The 26,563-nt window shown below is 38.5% G+C and overlaps 1 protein-coding gene across 1 annotated transcript in view; it reads right to left on the bottom strand.

The window, feature by feature from the left end:
* The window catches only part of PRKX (protein kinase cAMP-dependent X-linked catalytic subunit), a 61,465-nt gene extending 37,339 nt beyond the window's left edge, over positions 1–24,126 (bottom strand). The window contains exon 1 of the mRNA XM_071747561.1: positions 23,666–24,126. Coding sequence (XP_071603662.1) covers positions 23,666–23,852 — 187 coding nt within the window. The 5' untranslated portion in view covers positions 23,853–24,126. The remainder of the gene's footprint in view (positions 1–23,665) is intronic.
* Between the last annotated feature and the right edge of the window lie 2,437 nt (positions 24,127–26,563).

A 26,563-nucleotide genomic window follows, 5' to 3' on the forward strand; every position in this document is an offset into this window, starting at 1 on the left:
TTGGTCTTCATAATAATACTGTAAATATCAGGTTGTCTTTATACAAACTAAGAAGAATCCTTGGAAGTTTCTCCTCTCTCTTTATTCTTTATTTTGAAATACCAGGGACTAATAAATGAGATCAGAAATTCACCATCCTGCTGGTGATAAGAGAACCTTAAAGACCTCTTAGCAAATTAAGTTTGAATGTGTGTATACATCCCTTCACAAAAACTAACATCCACAACCTCCAGAATGATTCTCATAAAACTTTGATTTTTGGTTTTGGTTTTTTAACTCTTCCCATGCCTTTTGCTACCAGTGATTCGTGACACATTGATACACAGAACATGAACATATAATCAGATGCACAGTTCTTCCTCCCTATTGAATACAGGATACTGCAAAGTCATTATTAGTTCTACTTTAGCCTAAGTGTTAATACATCACAACTGTAAAATTGTAAAGATATAAACATTTTATAAAACACCTCAAGTAGAAACCTTTTAAAGATGTACTCCTTTTTCATCTAGTACCTAGGCTCTATACTTTTTTACTTAGCTAAATTTAGGCAGCCTGTGAAAACAGCATATTTTAATGATAACAAGACCCTGCTAAAAGTAAAGCTTATCAGTCTGACCCTATTAAAAAAACCAAACAAAAACCAAACAAAAACCCACCAAAAAAAACCCCAAAACCCCCAGCAAAACAAAAGCCAAAACAAAAAAAAAAAAAAAAAAACCAAACAAAGCAATTTGGTATATCACACTTTGAAAGACAAGCTCAGTTATGCTAAGAATCTGGTACCCGTGTGGCTAGCAACACATTTGACGTTAAAACACTAGAAAACATTAAATAATGTATTTCAGCTGATAAGAACTTCAAGTAATTATGCATCATCAAAAAGGGTCTCTTTTTAGTAATTGGGAAAGGTTCTGTAAATCACAAAGTACACTACTGAACTCATATAATTCAAATCCTATCACAGAATTGCTTCTTGCAGGTATGAAGAGATTAAAATAAGCACATTAACTAAGAGCTCCTTGGAATGAAAAAAATTTTTAAAAAATTCTCAAACAACAGAAGTCAGATATAAAAAACCCAGCATCTATCCACCTCCTGTCCATCAACCGGTGCCCAAAATTCCCATCAAGTTTAGAGCCATACAGCTTTCTAAATAAATTTGTGCTCAAAGTTAATTTTTTTTACTATTTTCTTTCTTTAAGTTTTAAAAAAAAATAACTATGAAACTTCTTAAAATGAAAAATGAAACCTAAAACAAATTGAGGGACATTTGGGCTAGAAGTTACTATTTTTTCCAAGTGTGTTACACTTTTGCTTACTACAAACAATGCAATACAGCACTGCATCATGAAGTAAGCAGACTCAGACAGAGTATGACAATCAAAAAGGTGAGTCTAGTATTATCCCAGGTACAATAAAAGCTAAGATTTTAGGCTACAAGATTTCTTCTGATTGGGGGTGGGGGAGAGATAAGAAAAAAAATTGCGATTACAAATATTTTTATAGTGTAACCCAAAATAATGAATCCTGATCTCTCTTCCCATACTGTTTAATTTTGGGTCTCCTGTTGTGAATACATAGCTCCTACTTCTTTGGTTAGGATTAGCACTACATTCAAAATTTTGAAGTGGATTCTCCCAGGAGCAGTCTAAGCCAAAAAGGATTAACTTCTAATGTCCTATTAAGATGGATAACGTGCAGTCTATCTCTGGTGCATAAAGAATAATTTCTGGTAAAGCATTAACACACCATTTTTCACTATTCTATCCTGATTATGAGCTAGATGTGCTTCTCAGTGATTTTTCCCTCTCCTCTCAATGCAGCTTAAGAGGAAAGATGGTGAGTAACACACAGGGTCATACTCAATTGGAAAAAACATCTCTGTTGCTAAATTGAATTCCCACAGACAAATCTTAAGAGGACAGTAAAGTTTCCTCTCTCATCTTTTTCAGCACTTCTATCTTCACCTTCCGTTTCCCTGTTTCCATGAAGTATTTCCAAAACTGATTTATCTAGCTGCTTTACTCAAACTCAGCATGGAGATATTTAAGTTAGTTTTCCATAAAAGAAAATAAAAAAATAAAAAATCCCAATTTGGTGTATTACAAAGTTCGCAAGACCTAAAACCTTTCCAAGTAACTTTAACTAAAGGAAACAGGTATTAATGTCTTAAAAGTTTAAAACAGGACTTCTGTAGAAGATACACTGCAGTTCAGGTATCTAATACATTGCTCTATTGCTTAAATTGAACATGTTAGTTGCTATAAGTTGCTGTGAAACCATTACATAGATAAAGCTTAGAATTATACATAAAGAAAACAGAAAACCGTAAAATCAAATTGACCAGCCCAAACAACTGAAAAACACAGCTTTGCACAAAACTCATGTTCTCATCTAAGAAAAATTTTTAAAAAATTAAAATAAATTGATGAGTAGGAAACAAATGAAATAATCTGTGAAGGTTTTTAAAAAGTCACTTTGTTTCACAGATGTTGAAATTACATGGAGTCTGACAAAGGTCCCTTCCAACCCTAACCATTCTAAGATTCTATGCTGCAGCACAGGTCAAAATTTTAACAGCAGCCTCATCTGAATTCTGTGAAGTTAAAATGGGGTACTTAGAAGGTATCCAACACCTGATTTGCCACTTTCCTTTTCAACCCAGAAATATGTGCCTCTTTTGGGGGGGGGAGGGAGGGGGATTGATTTATTTATTTTAAACTTAATCAGCACATTTTTGTCTGTCCTCAATCTCAGCTCTTGAAGATTTCTTCCTTTGTTTTATCCAAAAGGATTATTTGATGCTTCAGTCCAACTTTAATGCAAAGAAAGTATCAGGCTTAATATTCTTGACTGTATCTATCTAAAAAGCAAACACAAAAATCTTGTTAAAGTACAAAGGTTTATTATTGCTGACCAAATGTAATAAAGGCTTTATTGTTTGCACTTGACTCATTTCTTCCTTCACCAGTGTTGGACATAAGCCTTTTGAGGGGCTGGCATCTCATATAATACATTCCTTTCAATTACATTTCACTTCCATATTCATTGAAAATAGTGCTAAAGGTAGAACAAATCAAGAGGCACTTCTTACATAGTGCACAAAAAGTGTATTTTTAAATAGATTTGAAACAGATTATCTATTTACTACTTAATATGGTATTTCTAAAATGATTTTAAGGTATGAGATTGAAGAGTAAATTATGTCTAGAAGTCCATCAGTGAAGGCAGATCAAAGTCTTTGACTTAATTTGAATGCACTCTGCACATTTTAGTTGCCTTCTATGTTTCAGGAAACAAGTTAATACACAACTAACAGAAAACTGTTCAAATTTCCCTGTTTGCTGCTATTTTGTGCTATTTTTCCTGACAAAAATTAGGCACAGAAGGCCCTAGTTGAGAAACACACTTGCATATGGATCTAAGCACAGGTACATCAGCTAAGCTGATATTTAACTAGAAATGCCAGATTGAAATCCAGATACAGAAGGAAAATTCTACCAGATACAGAATGGAAATTCTATCAAGTTAGCAGTGAAACTGAGGTTCAGTTCAACCTTTTTGTTACTCAGAGTTGACCGTAAATTTTTAAATTTCATCAATACACAGCTAACTCAGGAAATATCAAAACAAAATAAACAAAAACCTCTGGACATTCACATTGCCTGTCCACCGTGTAGTAGTTAAAGGCCTCAAAGAGCCAGAACATTTGTTATTCACATTCTACCTTAAGATGGCTATTTTATAAAAATGACAAACTGGAGTTTTTTCTTCTTTAAAGGAAAAGATTACCACAGAGGACTTCAGAGATCCACAACATCTCTTAATGGCTAAACGCCAAAAGATCCAATGGATATATGGCCTGAAGGACTGCCATTGCAATTTATGGTGGAAACTTTAAAGTCTTTTCACAATGCAAAACCACAGAAGTAGTAAAGCTTCAGGCTAATAGTGTACAGGTAGTAACTGACCAGGTTTTTGTACCCTAAACACAAGCTGAGACAGAACTGCCCCACCTTTTAAGCAAACAACCTACTGCCTCTGCAGACACCTTGAGTTGGAACTTCCTCACTTATGCACAGCATACCTTTGGACCAGTCAGGGAGAAATGCTTTCAAAATCAACAGAGTGGAAAAAAAAGTAACTTTTGTGTTCAGTTGAGCAGTTTACACATCCAATTTATGAATTCAGAAGTACCTATTTCTCTCTGCAGATCATCAAGTCATTCTACACAAGTAGGCTCGATAGTCATTTACATTGTGTAGGTCTACATTCAAACAGAAGAAAGAAACCTTCAAGTTACATGGCCTGATGAGTGCACATAGGATTTCATAATATGGAAATTATTGGCACAGAATAAGCTAATTTGTATAAGGATGTATACAGTGCTGAAGTTTTAAAAAGAACTCTTAGTAACTCACTTAATTCTTCAGACACGTCACTAAAACTATGCCAAATGATACCTATGTATCACTCCAGTCTTCAAAAAGGAAGATCCAGGCAATTACAGACCAGTCAGCCTCACCTCCATCCCTGGAAAAATGACAGAGTGGCTCATCCTGGAGGTCATGTCTAAGCACATGGAAGAGAAGATTATCAGGGGTAGTCAGCATGGATTTACCAAGGGGAAATCATTCTTGACTAATCTGATAGCCTTCTATGATGTTGTGACTGAATGGGTAGATGAAGGGAGACCAGTGGATGTTGGCTACCTTGACCTTAGCAAGGCTTTGGACACAGTCTCCCACAGCATCCTCATGGGCAAGCTCAGGAACTGTGGGATAGAAGGATCCGCAGCGAGATGGATTAAGAACTGGCTACACAATAGAGCCCAAAGAGTGGTGATCAATGGTGCAGAGTCTATCTGGAAACCTGTAACTAGTGGAATACCCCAGGGATCAGTGCTGGGTCCAGTCCTGTTCAACATCTTTATCAGTGACCTTGATGATGGGACAGTGTCTTCTCAGCAAGTTTGCTGGTGACACAAAACTGAGAGCACTGTGTGACCATTCAGGAAGATTTGGACATACTGGAGAGCTGGGTCAAAAGGAACGTAATGAACAAGGGCAGAATCCTGCACCTGGGAAGGGATAACAAAATGCACCTGTACAGGTTAGGAGGCAATCTACTAGAGAGCAGCCCCATGGAGAAGGACCTTGGAGTCCCAGTGGACAAGTTTTCCATGGGACAGCAATGTGCCCTTGTGGCCATGAAGGCAAATGGTGTCTTGGAGTACATTAAGAAGAGTGTGTCCAGCAGATCAAAGGAGGTTCTCCTCTCCCTCTACTCTGCCCTAGCGCGACCTCACCTAAAGTACTGCATCCAGTTCTGAGCTCCCCTGTTCAAGAGGGACTTGAGAGAGTACAACGGAGGCTACAAGGACGATAAAGGGACTGGAGCACCCGTCTTATCACATCCAACTTGCAAGCTTGCACTTACCCATGTTTTCTGTAATTTTATCTACGTTTTTCCAGCTTATACACCACAAGAGAGTCTTAGAAGGGACTTAAACAGATGTGCACCCTACACTTGAGCTGCTATTCAGACAAAACCACAAAGAATTCTGATAAAATGAAATTTTCTAAAAATTTTATTTAGTTTGATCTTTGTTTTGAATTGGTAGTACTGAGTACTAGAGATTTTATTATACTATGCACAAAGGACATAATACCTCCCTAAAAGACTGATAAAATTCCTCTGCACACGGAAGGAACACATCCTTGAAAAGAGAAGGATGAGGGGAGACCTTGTTAATGTCTACAAGCATCTGAAGGTGAGTGCAAGGAAGATGGAGCCAGACTCTTCTCAGAAGGACCAGGTGACAGGATGAGGGGCAATGGGTACAAGACGGAACACAGAAAGTTCCATTTTAATATGTGAAAAAAATTTCTTTACCATGAAAGTGACAAGGCACTGGAACAGGCTGCTCCGGGAAGTTGTGGAGTCTCCACCAAAATATTCAAAACCAGCTTGGATGCAGTCCTGTGCTCTAGGTGATCCTGATTTAGTGGGAGAATTGAACTAGATGATCTCTAGAGGTCCCTTCCAACTACGACAATTCTGTAAGCTATGTAGTGTGCCCGGCCACTGAGACCCTGTATTCTATCTTTTGTAAATTAAGTTTTGCAAAACAAAATCAAGCTACAAGTCAGTAAGGTTCTTCTCCCAAAAATTATTTAAATCTAGAACAAGCACTGAAAATGGATTTATTTTTGCTTAAGGGTTAATACATTGAGAATTCACAAGTGGAACAAAGTATCCCTCAAAGGGAAGGCTTTGTTTATATTCATGAAGCAGTATCATCTGACATTCCTGAGAGACTATGGAATAAAGATGTATCATGTATCTAGAATTTACTTCAAATGTTCATTACCTTTCCAAATTCTCTCATACTATACCATACAAAATAGTGAAACACTGTCCAAGGTAAGGTGATGAAATCACTGTTGTTTGGCACTCAAATGGACATAATAATATGCTCCACATAAAGGACTATTATGAAAGAAAGAGGAAGTAAGTCTAGAATATTCAAATAAAGTTATATCTGATATGGAACTGAACAAATACACTAACACAAATATTATGTTTCAAAATCCCAGTCTCCAAACTCCATTCTCAAATATCAAACATTTCAGAAGATCTCTATGCTGACCAGGAACTTCATTACTGATAGAAGTAAAGATTGAAAATATTGTTTCTATTAATACTGAATGTTACTGAAGAAATACCAGTGTTGGTTTAACAATTATGTTAGTATAAAGACTTAAATACTGCAGCAGAAAAGGACTGTGTTTTTTAAATTTTTCACACTACTCAGGATTGTATGAACTACTGCACTATTTTTTTCTATAATCCTGAAAAATAAGTAAGTCTCATCTTAATATTCTGCTCTGTTCCCCAAATTGAGTTCAGTATACTGTGTGACTGACATAAAGAATGGCAAGATCAGGTTTTCTTCTGTTTTTACCACGCAGTTTCTCAACCAGAAAGAATCACAGAATGGCTTAGGTTGGAAGGGAATTTAATGAACATCTATTCTAACCTTTTTGCCATGGGCAGGGATTTCTCTCAACTAGACAAGGCTGCTCAAGGCCTCATCCAACCCACCCTTGAACACTTCCAAGGAGGGGACATCCACAACTACTCTGGGCAATCTGTTCTATAGTCTCACCACCATCGTACTAAAGAGCTTCCTAATATCCAGTCTAAACTTATTTTCCTTGAGTTTAAATCCATTTACCCATTTCCTACTGCTGGACACTAAAATGAAAATTCTCTCTCCAGCCGCTCTACTGTTTTCCCAGTTAGAAGCCAACTGCCCTTCTTAGCTTTATACATGCACTTCCCTTTCCCTCCAACCACCAAACTGGGATCCAGTCCCAATCAATACTATATCTCTGAATTCCATACCAAATAAGTCCATCCAAGCCAACAAAGACTTAAAAGCTGTATATAATGGACAATTATTTAAATGGGCAAAGATGAACCAGAATGAGAACATTTGAAAATTAATGAACATAAAAAAACCTCTGTCTGAAAAGTTATGAAACAATACACCCAAACAACCTATAGATAAATTCCTTTCCTGAAACAACCTTGACTTTCAAAGTGTGTCTCAAGAAATGAACGGTTCAAGACAATGGAAATTAAGAGCTGAGTGGGTTACTACAGTCAATACTAAAGTAAGTTTCAGAGGCTATGGCATATATCATAACTATCATAACAATATGATTAATTTTCCAACAGTAAGAATAGACTTTTTGGCTTATACCAGATGACGTTTTTGTGCTGGACACTGTTTCTATTTTGTTTTTTCCTTAAAAAAACCAAACCAAATAAAAATCAAGCAAACAAAAATCTGAACACAGCAACAACAAACACAAATAAAATCACCTTGTCAAATATTTACCTTTTATTATTTACGTAACACTACTTTCGTTAAATATATTTTGCTAATTTGCTAATTTAAAAATGCAGATGGAAAGACCTCACAAACATGCAAGGATATAGGTGAGCTCCCTAAACAAGAAATTCTTTCCAATCCAAATCAAAAGACTGACATATAAGCTTATGGAAATAAATCTCATTTGCGATGACTACTAGATGGTCATGAAAAAAATATTTAAGTAGTAAATATATATGTATTAAAAAGTATCTATCAGATTTTAAATTATTCATGAGTTACCATATGAAATTGAGAATTCATTCATATGAAGAGTAAAGAGAAGGATAAGGTTTAAAATTAAACATCAATGACACAGAGAAACAAAATATCCCACAGAGCATATGCTTCAGTCACAGATGGGCCAATGCTTTTATGATTCCAAAATGGATGCTTTATTTGGACAGGTAAGTACAATTTAGCTTACTTTGATTTACATTTACCATGCTGCAATATTCATTGTTAAATTTCCAAGCTACTATAAGCATCGGGGAAGAGCTAAGCTCGTTACTTCTTGGAATATTTATATCAAAATGCAAGTTTCAGATCTATTTTATACTACTTGATGTTCAGTTTTATAGAATGACCAACTTAAGGAATATAAATCCATATGCATACTATGAGAAGGCTTAAATCTAAGAAAATCAAAACCTGCATTGCAGAACACTACTGAATCCCATTAATGGCACAGTATATGCTCCTTTAAATTGTATATAGTCTTTCACAATACAGAACTCAAGTTTCATTTCGATGGTAATTTTGTGTTCAATTTCGATTTCCAGATTGTTTCTGGGTAGGCCTTTCTTAACTATTATGTGTCAATTCAAGGACTGGCTCCATTAAAATAATTAAAGTCACTTCACCCTCCTGTTGTATATGAATAATACCACAGACAAATACCTGCATACATCCAGAAGAAGTAAGAGAGTAGACACATCCAGGAGCATGTACCTTATACAAATCCTTCCATAAGAACTGAGAACTTGCCTTAAAATATTAAAGCACTCGGAACACTGTCAAACAAATTTCATTCAGTTTTTAAATGCATTGAGAAGACCACCTAACTTTTCACATGAATTGAGTTTGGGCTGATAAAATCTCATCCCTATTAGACCCAGTTTTCAAGATTCTTCAACTTAAATTGCTGAATCTCATTTTAACATTTAATTGGATTCACCCACTAACAGGCTCTCTATCTTAATTAGACTGGCTAATTTAGAGAATGCTTCACATGAAAAACAAAACTTTAAAAAGAAAACAGAAAAAACAAACCAACCAACCAAAAAACACCAAAAGGAAAAAAACACCAACAAAACAAACACCAAAAAAACACACACAAAAAAAAAAAAAAAAAAAAACCACCACCAAAAACCAGGCTGCCCAGAGAGACAGAGATATTAAAAAAAAACCCACCTGAATGCAATCCCATGCAATGTGTTCTCAATGCAATCTTCCTCAACAAGGGGGTTGGACTACATAATCTCCAGAGGTCCCTTCCAATCCCTAACACTCCAATTCTGTGATTAGTATTACCTGGTTACACCCTTTCTCACAAACATCTACTCCAGACACAAGAGTACAACTTATAGTGTATTTACAATACTGCAAGGAAACCAATTCTCAGCATGGAGGGTTTATCAAATGCTCTGTTCCACAGGCCATGAGGAGTTATTACCTGGATCTTACCTCATAATGCCCTGTATAGTCATATAGAGCATTATGTATATTATACAGTTGTAATAATAGTGAAGGCTGCTACACAGACCTTAGTAACAGAAAACAGGATTTCCATCCTATTATATCACAGTTACAGTTACGAGCTAGACAGCCACACAGGGCCCCTGTTATATGCCCAGTGTTCTCACTTTCCAGTTACTAAATGCAGTTAGTCATAATACTCAGATCTTGAAAATAAAACCAAGTTATCTTATTTTCTTTTTTTTTTTTCTACAAGAATCAATATTTCCTTTTAGATTTTCAGTTATTTTGCTTTGCTATCCAATATATGTCTTCATCATACTTCAGATTTCTTAGCAGCATATACCATATACGCAGATGTACAGGTATTTAATATATATACACACACATACACCCACAGCCATTTACCCAGCTACAGGTTAATTTGTTTCATTGTTTACTGCCATAGTTGCTTCTCACTTCTCCTCTCTCCCATTCCCTCACCCCACAAAATCTCAGAATTAATTATCTAAACCTAGTCAGATACATTTAAAACCAGGATCACAGTCTGCAGTAAAGATAGCAATGAATACCAAATCCAACACCACCTTGATAGGATAGATTAAATTACAGCTAACTGAGTTCATGAACTGTAGTTCACATGCCAAGAGTGCCTGCCATGCCCTTGTAGACTGTTTCTCCAAAATCACAGCACCATTGCTCACTAAGAGGTTCACTCACTATTGCAGTTTACATAACCACACCTTTTAACAAAAGTGTATTTTAAATTATTAAAGAATAAGTATATTGACATAATTTATAATTCAAGACTCACACAAGCTCAAATGTGCTACAATCAGAAGGCAGGGACAGATACAAGAATAAGAAATAACACAAAACCAATCTATCTGGGCTGGGTTATTGATTCATATATAACCCAAATCAGTCATACCTGACAGTCACTGGTATATGATGAATTGCAGTTTATAATCCATTAGCATTTTTTACAGAAGCTCGAGCATGTAAAGTTTTCAGTAGCAAAGATAAAAGACACATTTCTGCCCTGAAGAGACACAATACATGCCAAACAAGAAAAATTATTAAACTTATTAGATATTTGCTGTTCTAAGAAGTAAACTGCAGTTTGTTTCAGATGATTTCATGTTTCCTAGAAACAAGTAACAATCTCAGAAGACAGGACAGAGACTGATTAAATTATTAGTTCATATATAAAACATCCCCCTATATCACTGATAGAAGAGGAAACTAACATTGCACTATGCAAAATATACTTCTTCAGGAGGTACTAAAAGAAAGTTGTGCCAATGACTGCTAATATAAATATCCTTAATAGGATTTGCCTGTACACAAGTTAAGTACCAACAGTGTTTAAATAGTCTCTAAGCACCTGCTTTCACTGAAATTCCTATTTTAGTAGAGTCAAGTTTAGCAAGTTCCTAAGTCTTTAAAATGAGGTCTGTGTACAACATGTAAAGCTATTTGGAGATTACTGTATTTTATGGTAAAAACATATTTTTCTTGTGTATAAATGTAAACAAACTGTATGCTACAGAAGGATTTGCAAAACAAAGTGCCCAAACAGCAGTTTTTTTCCCTTTTCACTGTTCTCCTTCTCCCCCCAAGTGTCCTAGCATTTTTTTCCTATTACTACAATCATTGTTTAATTTTATTTCAAGAATCATATTTCAGAGAACCAAGGGAGGCCAAGCAACAATGCTCTGTTTGTTCTCAAACAATGCAGCTCCTAACATCCCTATCAAAAATGAAAGTCAATTAGGTGAGAAATCACACCAAGTTGGGGAGTATCTGGAGTTCTGAATCTCTCTCTAGCTGTTACATCCAATTGCCAGCAGGAGAATTTTTTCCTCTTTCAAATACTTTAAATGCAAAAACATGGAGATTAGAAAGGTTTACCAACATATTGTATTACGGGAGATAAACTGGCAATATTCAAATCAGGAGTGACCAACTTTGGGATATCAGTGAATCCGTAGCTGGCTTATATCCAGATGAAGCAATAACAAAATTGGTGACATCACACACTCAGTTATTAACTAGTAACAACTACAAGTTTAGATATACCTACTAAATCGAGCACTGTAACATATGATTCTTCACATATAATGATTTTGAATACTCAACCTTGCTCCTAGCCAGACTTTCAGTCTAATCTACTTGTTTTGCTCTAAAAGAACAGAGGAAACACAAATGTACCTAGAAAATGTGGAAGAGTGTCTCAAAACAACATTAAGTCCCCTTATCCTATGCTCTTTTTCCAACATCATTTTCAAATAGGAATTCCAACATTCTGAACCAAAAGTATAGCCTCGCTTATGCATTAATCTCCATTACTATCTGCCAGAGTTCTCTATTCATCTGCTTCAGTAGTGCCCATTTCACTAATAAAGAACACTATTAAAACACAAATGGCAAACATGAAAATAGTCAGTAAAATTAAAATTAACACAGAGGTATGAAGTCTTGTCTCCTAATACTTAGTGCCAAAGCATATAAATGTTTAATTGCAATTAATTAATATCAAGATTCAAAGACAAAATTATACATATTGCATGCTTTTATCACCATTTTATCACCAAGGTACACTCCTAGGAAACTCTTCAAAGCAATGTGAAACACACATATTCTAAACTATTTTATCAGTAACTATACAAACAGATACTGCTCTAGTTTTAAGTTGGATGAGCTTACCTGCAGGCATGTCAGAGAAAAATACAGATTACTAAGGGACTGGCTAATTATCCACAAAGGCAGCTGTCTTTCACATTTCCCATTCCACAATCAGTATTTACTATTAGCATGTATTGGAAGCTTTTCTCAAAAGCAAAAGAAATTCACTGGCAAGTAACATCACCTGTAGTATAATATAATTAATACATATTTCATATTAAAAGAATATTAAAAATCCTGGCTAAACTCAATTTTGAGATTCTACCTCTCAATCTGCTTTAACATCAGTCATCAGTGTGGTTAAACATTTATGGAATTATACCATAGCCACATCTTATGCTCAGAAAACTAAAACATGTTACAATTTTATTTTTTTTAAGGGATAAGATAAAGTATTGTTCCAAAATATCCTTTAGATGTCAGATATTATTTCACAAAATGTACAAGACCCACGTAAACTCTATCACAAATTTCCAGAGCATTGTTTTCCCAGAATTATCCCAAAGCAAGCCAGCAAGGCTGCCCTCTGCCTAACCTACAATGGTGCAGGCAGGAACATTGAAAAATTTAGACCAAACTAACAAAGGCAGCAAAAAGTCACCTCTACCACCACTACCAAAATAAATCTTTCAGCTTACAGTAAGTCTAGTGTTGCAAATAAAGAGTTGTGATAGTTCTAGAAACTCTGAACTATGTTGATCACTAAAAAAAAAAAAGAGAGAAAGAGGAATGTCATCAATTCAGTATAATTACTATATTCACCACTCCTGCATATAATGACTGGGTGGGTTAAATAAAGAGATACTGCCTAAGTCTTCATTGCCCTTTTAAAATCACAAAAGTCTGGGAGAATTTACTGGCCTCAGAACACAAACTGACCATGCCAATATGCAACCTGAAACATTTTGATGAAAGAGAGGACTAGAACTCCAGTTTAGAAAAAGACTGACCAACACCTGTCCTCACTGGTTGTTTTCCACAGTCAGTCAAGGAGTTACCCACTAATCTTCCTGAAAACAAACTAAAATTTTACAATGCACGCTCTGAAGTTATTTTTAGCAGGTCATGCAAATTAAAGCTGTACAGGATATCATCTCCTGCACGCAAGAAGCCAATAACAAAGCTGAGGCCAAGAGGTGTGAGGCTAGAGCTCTGTCATCAGTTTTGGGGCAGGTGGCTAGAGGAGTCTGCAATTATAGCACCAAGTAGTTTTACATAAACACAAGCTAGCTCCCAGCCTCTTAGTTTTTATATTCACCATCCACATAGCTATTACAGTGCACCCTCATTAGGGGATCAGCAAAGTAAAAACCTTCAAAACAGGCTAAACTGGGTGGAAGAATCTACAGGGGGGGTAGCTCTCTTAACATCTGACTAAATTCTGGAGTATTTAATTTACTGACTGGAGAGCCACCAGAGGGGCATGAAAAGCAATACTAAAATACTAACTAGACATTTTGTTTTAATGCAGAGAGCTCCCTGCATCTTCAACAATTATGGCAGCATCATTACCATAAATATTTCAGATTGCTCAGAGTCCCCATGCTCCCCAGTAGAGAGAGAAAAACACTTAAGCACACATCATGATTGCTGTGCAAGAAGCTACATTTTAATGAAGAACCATACTGAAACTCAAATACTGCATAGATTATACCCTAAATTGTCACCTCATATTATTCTTATAACAGACCATTACTTCCTATGTAAGAATCAAGAAGGAAAAAAAAAAAACAACAAAACAGCAACAAAAAAAAAAAACAAAAAACCAAAAAAACCCCAAAACAAACAAAAAATCCCACTTCAACAACAAACACAAAAAATCAAGGGAAAAAATATATCTTAACAGCTGCATATGATCCACTCTTGTATTAAATTAGATAAACTCTTTTTTCCAGACAAAATAATGAATTGCAGTGATAGTTTTAGTGCCTTTTGAAAATATGCATAAGATAACGTCAAGTGCACACAAGAAAAACACAGGCATATTTAAGTCAAAGGTTCCAACTGCTAATTATAGTTTATATTACATGGCTCTTCTGCCTTGACTTGCCTTTCCCAAGAACACCGATGAATACAAAATATAAATCATTACACCTGAAATTAGCTCAGAAGCAATCCTTTAAGGAAGTCCAAAGTATTCTAGCTTAAAAAAAAAAAAAAAACCCAAAAAAACACTAAATAATGCTGCATGTTATAGATACAGTATGAATAGCTTGTAGAAACAAAGGATTAATTGCAATTGATAGCCATTAACAAAACCTGTATCTGCTGACAGAGAAGGAATAGAAGATTTTTTCCATATTCTCTTTTTTTCTACATCGTGTTAGACTGTAAACCTTATGTTCCACGAGTTTATATGAATTTGACTACATACCCATATATATGAAATTTGCAATCCAATACAGGAAGCTGAATATCCAGAAAAGAAACAAGAGTAAAGAGGATTTTACACAAAAATTAGTCTGTTTTAGACACCACAACCTGTTGTCATAAGGGCTGTGAAATACATTGCAAACCAAATAAGACCATGTAACAAATTTACTTTTACTTTGGTGTTAAAAAAAACACTGCCCCCAAAGAGTCATAAGACTAGAAATCCATACACTTCCCAAATTATTTAAATTGCCTGAGGGGTGAAGTTCAAATTTACTTAACTATAAGGTAGGCCAAATAGAGCTGGACTTCCCTGCTTCTTCTATGGACTAAGAAAGTTGAGGATCAAAGCAAGACTTCACAGTGGTTCCACTGACCAAATCAACCCAATAGACAAGTCTAATATTCCATCATTATTGATATTGCACAGAAATACATTATAACATGCAGTTTAGTCACAAAGAAATAACGTTGCCCTCACTAATTTTAATGTGTTTCAGTTATAAATAAAACAAAACACACATTAGCAGTATGTCTGAGGTGAAGCATATCGAAGCAGACTAATTGGTTCCCTGCAGAAAAATGACAACACATTTACACAAAAGTTCCTGTCAGTCGGTAAATAGCCTAGCTATCAGCTGCTCCAAGCTGGGCCAGGGGTGAAGAAAGACAGCAGCTGAGTGTAAAGTTTTCACTAACAAACAGCACAGAACACCACAGTTTAAGACTGGATAGGGCAGCTGTCAGAATTCACACACACACAAAAAAAATAATATTGAGCATCGAAACTCTGAACTGCAAATATCCTCAAACTTCCTTAAAATAGGTATAGCTTTTAGTACAAATCCTTCAGGGTAAGCAGGAAAGCTCTCCTTACCAAAAGCGTGAGCATTCTAATTTGTACTTTCAATACAACTAGCAGTAATAATGAAATTAAGTGAAAACAGTTTAAAACTAGTTTAGGTATGTCTAAAAAGGAGAACTTTAATTGGTATTCTACAACATAGGTATGTCCAGAAGACCACACTCTGAATATTTCTAGGGACATGGGCATGCTGGAGCGTGTCCAGAGAAGGGCCATGAGAATGAACAGAGGGCTGGAGCACCTCTCCTATGAAGACAGACTGAGAGAGTTGGGGTTGTTCAGACTGGAGAGGAGAAGGCTCAAATAAGACGTTATTGTAGCCTCCCAGTATCTAAAGAGTACATATTATCAAATGTTATCAATAACAAAAAAGATACGTATTTCAAGTAAAAACTAAACTACTTTTTTAATGTGAAGTGATTAAAAGAATGTTAGACCTTTCCCTTCTGTGTTTTGTTGTTATTGTTGTTTTGGGGTTTTTTTGTTGTTCTTTTTTTTAAAAGGACACATTTGTTCATTCATTTGAAATAGAGTCTTCATATAGGGAAAAAAAAAAAGAAACCTAATTAGCGTAATTAGAAGAATTGCACTAGGTGTACACTAACACACACCACTTGGTAAAATGCTACTGACATCTCTAAAGGTGCTAAAACCCTCTAAAACTGTGTAAAAATGGGAGGATGCTTCCCCAAGTAAAGACACTGTGTTCGACTACTCAAAGTACTGCAAGCTAATGCTGAAAAAATTTTACACTGATGAGTATCAACAGTAAGGGAATTGTATTGTTTAGCCTAAACTAATTTGGTTAAGAACACAGTATGCCCAGACAAGCCCTTGCAATGTAAACATGAAGTTCCCATCTTTACTTCACCAAAATTCATTCTTCCTTGCTGTGTAAGTCTATGCCTCTTGCAATAAACAGAAGTGGTACATACACTCCACCACCCTTTTCTTTTCTCTAATATTTGCGTATTGCAACACCACCCTTAAAGTGAACCAAACCAAGATTAAACACACTTTAACTCAGAATTTGTTTCCCTAAGTTTTTATGATGTAAAAGTCAAAATATCAAGACGTTAGTCTCCAACAGGCTGCTCTCCCTTTAAGCTACAAACAGCCCAAACATGCAGACTCAGGAACCTAACCAAAGAAAAGGTGAGTTAAGCCATATGCTGCCCACCACCACCAGTATTTTAAGTTCATATCTCAGTCTTTGGAAGAAAAAAAAATAATAATTCAAATCTTTATTTTTCTCCAGGTTTTCTATCTTTTTCAGCTTGTGCTGATGCATGACACTTGATGAAAGAATTTTTCAATAGTTATCTTCACCTGGAACACAGGTTTTATTTAAGCATAAACTTGGCAGGCAGAAAGTGCAGTGTTCAGTGCCTTTGATGTTGTGGGAGAAGAATTTCACATGCTTCTTATTTCTGAAGTATTAGCACTAGTTGAGTTCCAGATTATTTGCATTGCAACAAGCACTTTTGTGCATCTCTGGGGTTTTTATAGGACTTAACAAATTATTTATCTTCAAGAAGTATATTTGAACGTCAAAGCCCATTCTATAACACACTGTCAAGTTCACAACATCAGAAAAAGAACATATAATTTCTTTCTGCCATCAGTTATCTAAACAAGATTAAGTCAAAAGAAACAGGACAGCAAACACAAGCTGTCTACCTCAACACTGACTGTGAACACCGAAGACAGAAAAGTAGAAATGCAAACTTTCAGTTTTCACACTTCCTTCCTTTACTCTCACTTTTCTGAACTTTGGGAAAGATAAAAGAGTATTTTTTTCAATCCATTCTTCCCAGCCTAATGAGAAAAACCACTGTGTGGGAAAGGACCTGTTACTGCTTACTCCACAATAAACATTACATTACTGAAACTCACCTCAGCAGTGGATAACAGGAAAAGCAAGAGAAGAAAGTTGAGTCACACCTGGTCACTTCCTCTCCAGAACATTAGCTATAACAATACTAAGAATTTATTTTGGGACAAGTATGATCTTGTGGGAGGGAAAAATGCAGCAACACAGACATTCCACAGACAGAGAGTGAAAACAAAAGCCAAGTCATTTAGCTTTATGACTAAAGTCTCAAAGATGCATATAAGTAATGGTGAATTTAAGTCACCATTGCAGACACAACATTCAGCCCATGTTTTCTTTCAAAACTTTTGGTATCTAAAGGCATTGCCAAGTAAAATAATGAATTATTATTTATCATTTCAGTATCAAGGAAAGGTGACAAAACAGGAAACAAAATACTCACACTTCCCTTAGAACATAGTATTTTAAGTAGGGGTGGACCTTGGTAGTGGAACCAAAAATAACACTTGGTAAGAAACAGAACTAATTTCAGCCCTTTTGAAAACAACAACAACAACAACAAAAGGCCACCAGTGCTATTTGCTAGTAAAGAGGAACTCAGGAATTCTGATGCAGAAATTTTTTCTTAAACTATATACAGAGAAAATAGTATGCAATGTTCTATATACAAGCAGATCTCTTATTGTAGCATTAGACTACAGTTCCGTACCTGCTGTCTTGCTGATATAATTCCAATTGAAATAGATTTGGCTAGCATATTTGGTGTGTGTCAACACAGTAAAATTAAGTATTTAAAAATATGTTGCGCCTCACTTTTCCCATGTGCTCTTAAAAATTTTCCCATGCTCATAAAAATTAAAATACTGGTTTGCCCAATTTTTTAATTCTGAATTTGTTTAGTTTAAAACACTTCATGGGAACGGTTGTTTAAAAGAATCTTTTCACATGAAAACACTATTATTAAAATATTTCAATCAATTGAATAGATTTACAAAGCCCAATTTACATTTATAAAGCCTGCTTTGGAATTCATTGCACTTTGAAAACTGGGCAGGAAACAGATCACAGGACAGAGGGCAAGAATAAGTTTGTAAACTTTCTCTTTCTAGAATTCTCTTCCTTCTCTCTTCCCTATTACCATTTTCATTTAATAACAGAACATTTAGTCCCTTATTTCACCTACCCAAAAGTGAAGAAATATCTCCTGGTTTTCTTGTACATATTATTCTAGGTTATAAGAATTAAGTTAATATTTCCATTTCACGATCACAGAATTGTCATGCTTTGAAAAGTCCTCTAAGATTACTGTATCCAGCCATCAACCCCCACCCCTCAAAAAAAAAAAAAAAAAAAAAAAAAAAGACCCCATTAGAGTAGTCCTGAAGTGCCCCATCTACACGTTTAATACTTCCAGGGATGGTGACTCTTCTCACTACCTCCCTGAGCAGCCCATTCTAGTGGTCACTCTTTAAGTAAAGAAACTCTTCAACTCTTCCTAATATTTGGTCTAAACCTACCTTGGCACAACTTCAGGATTTCCTCTAGTTCTATTGTTACTTACTTGAGAGAAGAAGCCAACACCCAACTTGATAAAACCTTTCAGATAGTTGCAGAGACCGATAAAACCTTTCAGATAGTTGTAGAGACTGATAAGGCCTCTCCTCAGCCTCCTCTTCTCCAAACTGAACAATCTAAATTCCCACAATTTGACTTGTTCTCTATATCTTTCACCAGCCTGGCTGCCCTTCTCTGAACTCACTCCAGCAACTCAATGACCTTTTTACAGTGAGGGGCCCAGAACCAAACACACTACTCAAGGTGTGGCCTCACCAGTGCCCAAATACAGAGGCACAATCACTTCCTTTCTCCTGCTGGCCACAGTATTCCTGACACAAACCAGATGCTGTCAGTAATCTTGGCCACCTGGGCACACTACTGGGTCATATTCAGCTGGGTGCTAACCAGCACCCCTGGGTTCTTTGCCACCAGGCAGCTTTCCAGCCATTCTTTCCCAAGCCTGTAGCGTCTCATGGGGTTGTTGTGACCAAAGTGCAGGACCTGGCACTTGGCTTTGTTAAACCTCAGACACTTGGCCTCAGCCCATCAATTCATCCTGTCTAGATCCCTCTGCAAAGCCTTCCTACCCTCAAGCAAATCAACACTCCCACCCAACTTAATGGTTTCTGCCAACCTGCTGAGGAAGCATTCAATCCCCTCATCTAGATCATTGACAAAGTTATTGAACAAGACCAACCCCAAAATTGAACCCTGGGTGACACCACTGGTGACCAGCCACCAAATGGATTTAGCTCTGTTCAGCACAACCATCAAGGCTTAGCCATCCAGCCAGTTTTCAACCCACAGAAGAGTACACCTAACTATGCCACAAGCCACAATATGGATATGAGGATCTGTCAGTGTCCAACTGCAGCCTCTCTGGCTGCAGTAATAGAAAGACTGCTCTTTTTAAATGCTCAGAAACAAGGATGACTAAAAAACTATTCTATTAGTCTTCACAGTCCCTCTCCTCCATCAGACAGACCCACAAAAAGTTTGAAATTGATTCAGGTAAGTATGGGTGAGCCATGAATGTTCAGCAGTTACATTTCAATGAACATGGTGGTCATGACATACAGATTTTTGCTTCTGTGCAACACAGAACTACCTTAGTCTTGGCACAGCTGAATATGTAAATTCATCTGAGATGCAGCATGGTCCAAGCACCAGTTCCTGGGCAAATACTTGCATTTTGACCCCCTTTGAAAGGAGAGTCATAAGTACCTAAGTAGAGAAATCAACACTTCCAGCTCCAGAGCAAGAGTAGAAAAAACATACACCTCAAAGGTTCAAAGCCTACCTTAAACCTCTCAGGAACTACCCTCAAAGAAATATTTTTCCTGTTTAACCTTGCTTAGTGCCAGAAACCAGTATGTATCCCTCTCCAAACCCATAACTTCACTTTATCAGCTAAATATCAGGGCATTTCCCTCAACAGTATACCTGTACTCTGGTCTCCACTCCCAATGCCTTTTAACAAACACCAAAACAAGGGCTGAGTCCAGGGATGTCTGGGAGAGATAACTGTCCTTGTAATCATTATGTTAAACTGTTCTCCCCTTTTGCTCTTTCTTCCCTCCCAGAGAGCTCCTCGCTCAACCAGGGACAGTGTCAAACAGAAAACACAGAGAACACACCCAATCCAGCCTTGCACTACATTGGTGAGGTTAGTAGATTTTAAACCTCTTAGACTAGGAAGAATATTTAAAACAGTAGCTATTATTTTCAAAGAAGACAGTGTTTCCAATTATTTTTTTTTTTTTTTTTAGATTAACTTGATTAGAACTTTCTCTTGAAGGACAGAAAGACAGGGACAACTATAGTCTTACAGATACCAACATCATTTCGTTACCTTAAATATTACTCATTAATAGCTGTAAGAGCATCAAAATCACCTGGCTATTTTGTCCCTTTCTTAAGCTGATTTTTTTCTAAGGCCACACTGTTTCTAAGCCTGGGTATGTCTGCAAGAAGCAAAAATTATTCTAGTTAAAAAAAACCCAGAACTTCTGTTCTGGTCATACCCCTCCTCTCCACAAACATCTGTCCCAGATGAAGCAGTGAGCTTTCAAGAACAACAGAAAGAAAATGGCTATTCTTATCACAGCAATCAAACTGCAGATGACTAACTTGCTATAGTGAAATTGATGACAACCTATTAATCACACCAATTTTGCAGGGAGATCAAAACAGAAGATTGGGTATATTGACTTAAACCACTACTGAGCAAAAAATTCTAGATATACACTTTCACTACATGTGTTTATATAAATCTAACCTTTACTTAACTAACTTAATTTGAAAAAGGTTGAAGCCAAGCTAAAGCAAGCTTTCCAAGCTAAACTACACAGCTACATAGTATTCTGCAGTATTCTTTACAGATTTTAACTTGTAACCCACTTAACTCAGGAATGCAACGCAGCATGTTAGTGGGTGCCTAGGACACAGCCCAACCTCATACAGAGTTACTAGCTCAGATCTCAGATGCACTACAGACACACCAGCAGGGCACTGCATCTTTTACAAACTTCGAGTGGCAGTTCAGTTTCAGTATCACTTTGAGGCTTCCGTATTGCTTCCTGGTCATGAACTAGTCCCCCTTCCCTCTTCACAGTCTTCTACTGAGGCACATAGCTGTGTCATAAATTCACTTCAAACCCAACTACCAAAAAGTACTCTCATCTGCTTAGATAAGTTAGGGCCTTATTTAAATATCTGTTCTCATTTTTATACCTTTCAAGTTTTGTGGTTTGTCTTCCCTCTCCCTAAAAAACAACCAATACCATGGTTCTTAACAGAGGCAAAGAATTGTCATCCTCTCAGACAGAGCTATATGAGGAAAGAAGGGAGGGGGGAAAAAAATAAAAACACCACCAAAAAAACCCTCAACCAAACTAGGGAAAACAGAGAAGGAAGACTGTTCTTTAAGTATTCTCTCAGTGCCCTGATAAGCATGTATCTGCTCCTTTTAAATCCTATTCCCTTCTATGTGTCTTCATCAAACACTCTCAGTGTTTCTAAGACTTCCTCTATAGCTTCTAGAATCACAACATTCCTCTTCCTTAAATTCTAAGGAGCAACTTAAAGAGCACTCCAAAAAGTTATGCAGTTTAAAACTGACACTAGGATTATGTCTTCATTTCTTCATTAGCCTTAGGAAAATTTCCATGACTACTATGCCTTCTTTGAAAATTACTATTTTTCCTCACTTAAGTCATAATCCTCTGTGATGACAGTCATATCCACAGCCACCAGTCATGATGAAACAAACAAGATCAATCATTTCTGGTGGGGAAAAAAAGAGTATCAGAAGCCTTCAAGGCCATCTCTTGATAATCTCCATTTCTCAATAAAATGTACATTCATATTCCAAAACAGAAAAAATATTTCTAAAAACTAATGAGCTTCAGAAGACGATAACATGGTCTTCACTGATCACATTTGCAGGCCTTTCCAACTCTATATTTAAAGACCTACTAAAAACATCAACTTCACCAAGAACGGGTTGAATTTGCACCTGAAGAGAACTTAGGCTAAATTTAGATTTATAACATATACTGGAATAACTCTATCCAAAAATCATTTCACAGTCCTTCAAATAAAAACAATTAAATAAAAATAAAACTTCCATATAGTTAAACGTACAAGCCTTCAAATCAGGAGCAAAACGATCTAACTATTCATATGTACATTCAGACACAGAGCACAGATACAGTGGATAAGAACATCACTGAGTTCTGAAGTTCTAGTTCATTAAACACATGCATATACTGAGCAATGCTGCTGATTACAGGCAGTTTTTAGTAACTGTGGTAGACTAGAGATGCAACCTTGCCTTCTACTATAATTCTACACATGCAAAGCATCTTCGCATCAGTATTCAGGACGGCAGTGCGTTGGGATTTTTGAAATATACTTAGCTGCATTCAGTTAACCTGTTTGATCTCTCCACTGGCCCGACAACTACATTTAAATGATGCATTTTTTATCATGATGCAGGCAAATTGAGTTAAACCAGACAGATCAGGTTTTCCACTAAAATTTCTTTCGGCTCCAGCACGCACTGTCCCTACCTCACAGACAGGCCAAACACGGGTTACAGGCTCGTTCAGCTGCTAGACCACAACCAGGGATCTCGCAGCCTACGCCGGTGACACCGGCACCAGGGGGGCTCCTCAGCGGGCACCAGGGACAGACAATGCCGATAACCTCCTGCAGCCTCCAAGCCCAGCTCCCAAACCACGGGAAAGCTGAGGCGCGTCTCCCTCAACGCCGCACGGCCACCACAGGCAGCCCTGCGGCTCCCCGCAGCCTCACGCCGGCCGGCGGCCCCCTCCCCAGCGCCGCGGTCCCGCGTGTGCGTGTCGGGGGGGGAGAGATCACCCCCCACGAACGGCACCTGCCGGCCGTTAAACGGCTGACGCTCCGATCCCGCTGCCTCAGAAGGGGCCCAAGAACGCCGAGACGGCCGCGACTCCGGGCAGCGGCGGGGAAAAGAGATGGAGGGGGGGGGGGGGGGGGGGAAGAGGCACGCCCAAAAAAAAATAGAGGACGCTGGGGAAGGGGACAACCGGCCGCCGGGGCACCACCAAGGCCGCGCCTGGCGGGAGGAGGGAGGGCAGCGCCCAGCACAGCCGCAGGCAGGCACCTGGGCAGCTCCTTTGTTCCTCCCCGGTCCCGCCGCCTCACCCCTTCCCGCACTCACCCACGGTGGCCAGGGTCTCCAAGTCCTCCAGCTTGTAGGAGGCGGGCTCGGGCGCGGCAGGCGAACCGGGACTGGCGGGGCTGGGGGTCGGGGCGGCGGGCTGAGGCGCGGCCAACCCCGCCGCTGCCGCCACCTCACCGCCGCTCTTCGCCCCCATTTTGGCCTTGGCGGCGCTGAAGGCGTCCATGGGGCCGCTCAGCGCATGGAGAGGGGCGAGTCGGGCCGGCGAGGGGAAGTGCGAGAAAAGGGAGCAGCGGAGACGCAAAGTTTCAGTCTTCAGCAGGCGGAGCAGCTGCTCCCGGGGGCTGGAGCCCGTTCCCGCTGCCGCCTCTGAGGGGGCGAGGAGCTCTTGAGCATCCCGGCCAGGCGCCGCGCCGCCCGCCACTCGCAACAGGGACCGCCGCGCAGACAATGGCGAGGGTGAGCCCGGGCGGGCCGCGCTGTGCCGTGCCGAGCAGTGCCGCGCCACACGCGGGGCGGAGGGGCGGGGTTTGCCTCCCTGCCGCTGCAGCACGATCCCTCAGAGGGATAGAGGGGCGGGGAAGGGAGGGGGTGGAGTGGAGTGGAAAGGGGGGGGGGGGGGAAGGAGGGAGGGAAGTACCGCTCCGCCGCACGGCGGGAGCGCCGAGTTCGTCTCCCGCCCGCGGCGTAGCCCGTGGGTGTCTGGTAACGCCGGTGCCCTTTCCCTGTGCTCCCCTAAACCCACGTCCCGCCTGAGGAGCAGCACGGCATGGGGAGGGGAAGGGATGGAGTAGGAATGGAGTGGGACACAGGCTGCCTCTGCCCTCCCTCACCCTAAGTGCCGCGGCTGCCGGAGGACGGGGGAAAGGTCCCCGTCACTCCCCATGGAAAGTTAAAAATTATTTAAAAGGTCCTCGCAAAGCGGCGTCCTGTCCCACTTGCTTTCACACTGACAGCTCTGGGGAGTCAGTCATCCCCCACGCGTGGGAGCGCGGCTTGGGGCAGCTCCAGCGTTTCATGGCGAGCGAGCCTCCCTCAACCCGTGCATTTCGAAGGGTTTCTCACGCGTTGTTTCACTCCCTGTTTTCAAGTTGGTGGGGAGCGCCCAGAGCACCTCTGAGTTCCCTGCTCCGACCTGCGAAATGTTTATATGGCCGGGGTTGGCTGGGGGGTCAGCAGAACTGAGAAGGCACCTAGGGGTGCAGCAGCCGAGTACCGAATAGAGCTGCTCCCACAGCAGCCAAGGAGCTCTTGATGATTATGCCTCAAGATAGGGAAAATTGCTGTGTCAGCCAAAAAGCTCGTGTCAAAATTGGGAAAGAAATCTTATTTCACCTTGTTCTGGCCCAGTGTTACATAGTTCACCGCTCTAATCCTATGCTCCAACGAACAGGATATCTGTAAAGCTGGTATGTCAAGTCGCACAAGTGGCCTTTTGCATCAACTTTTTATTTAATGTGCAAACATGGGTATATAAGGCCGATGAGTTTCTGTGAGGAGTACGCTTAGTAATAATTAGAAATAATTCTGTGTCAATACAAAAAACGACTATTTATGGAATACATAAATTATATATCAGAATCGCAAACTTATATACATCCTTCCTGAATTTTAAGTGATCCTTACAGCCTCATTTACAGTCATGATACTCAGAGGACATAGTATGTATTTTTATCTTTTAGCTTGTTGACATGAAGGGTTATGAGTAATTCGGAAAAATGCTAGGTCACCTTTGCTTCCTGTCAGCCTGTGAAAAGCATCAGTCAAGGAGGGTGATGTCACTTTTGCTACAAAATTCCAAATTTTGCTTGTGTTCACTTTGGAAGGCAAGTTTTGCACTTCTGTTTTGCTTTACTGCTTTATTTAATTCTCTTTTGTGTTATGTTTTGTATATTACATATAAAAATTATCATAATTCATGCCTTAAATTAAATATTTTAAAGATTTCTTAAATTGTAAATTGTAAATGTTCTGGTGGGCTGTAAATTTAGTTCCTGTTTCATCAAAAGACGAGCAAGCCAACACCTCTTTTAACAGTAAGATAACAGCCAGAAAAATGAGCATTCATCATTGAAGAAACCTCAGTCTATGTAAAAATGTAACTTTGTTTTTTAGCCAGATAACTGCAAATTGAAATAATTTTTTTAGAAAAGTTCAAGCTTATTGTGTTCATAATTTTCAAGAGAGTACCTGAACTTCAGACTATCCAAGAGGATCAATATCTGCTCTTCCTGAAGCCTTTTTGTTTTTTTCATAAAAACTAAGAAACCATTCACTACTCAGATGTCAAAAAGTACATAAAATTGTTTACTGAAGGTATTGATTACTTTCAACCAGTATTTCTATTTATGCTATAAACTTTACTTAGTAATTGAATTACTTGCATTCAGGAACTTAAAACTTTATTTAAAGAGCCTCCTAGTACCATGATTCAACAGTTGGTGGCCTGAATGACAGCACACGTTCAAAATGGCTCTGATTCAGGGAAGTTTGTAGGTACAGGATTAACTCCATTCAACAGTGTCTCTCTTATTATGACTAAAGTTAGCTTCCTTCCTTGCTAGACTAGGATCCAAAGCATTCACTAGCTGAAGCAATATAACTGCAATGTTTATATTTAGAATGTCAACATATTATTAGTGTGCTTTACCACCTCTGTATAACCTACTTAGAATTAATCTTGCAGATACTGGATAGCATTCACAATCTTCCAGGGAAAGATAATGCCATTTGTTCTAAATACAAGTCTGAGAATCAAAACTCAAAACTTCATAAATTTTATGTGGAAGTAGAGCAAGCCTCCAAGTTGCAGTAGTGGATATGAAACTTAGTTTCTTGACCTATTTGGCCATGCATTGTAAAAAAGTCTGCAGCCCTGTTCTCCTTTTTTTTTTCATTTTTTGCCACTATTTTAACAATATATGAACATCTGGTCAC

The sequence above is a fragment of the Heliangelus exortis genome, chromosome 1 (genome assembly GCF_036169615.1).
Source record: "Heliangelus exortis chromosome 1, bHelExo1.hap1, whole genome shotgun sequence".
Lineage (NCBI taxonomy): Eukaryota > Metazoa > Chordata > Aves > Apodiformes > Trochilidae > Heliangelus > Heliangelus exortis.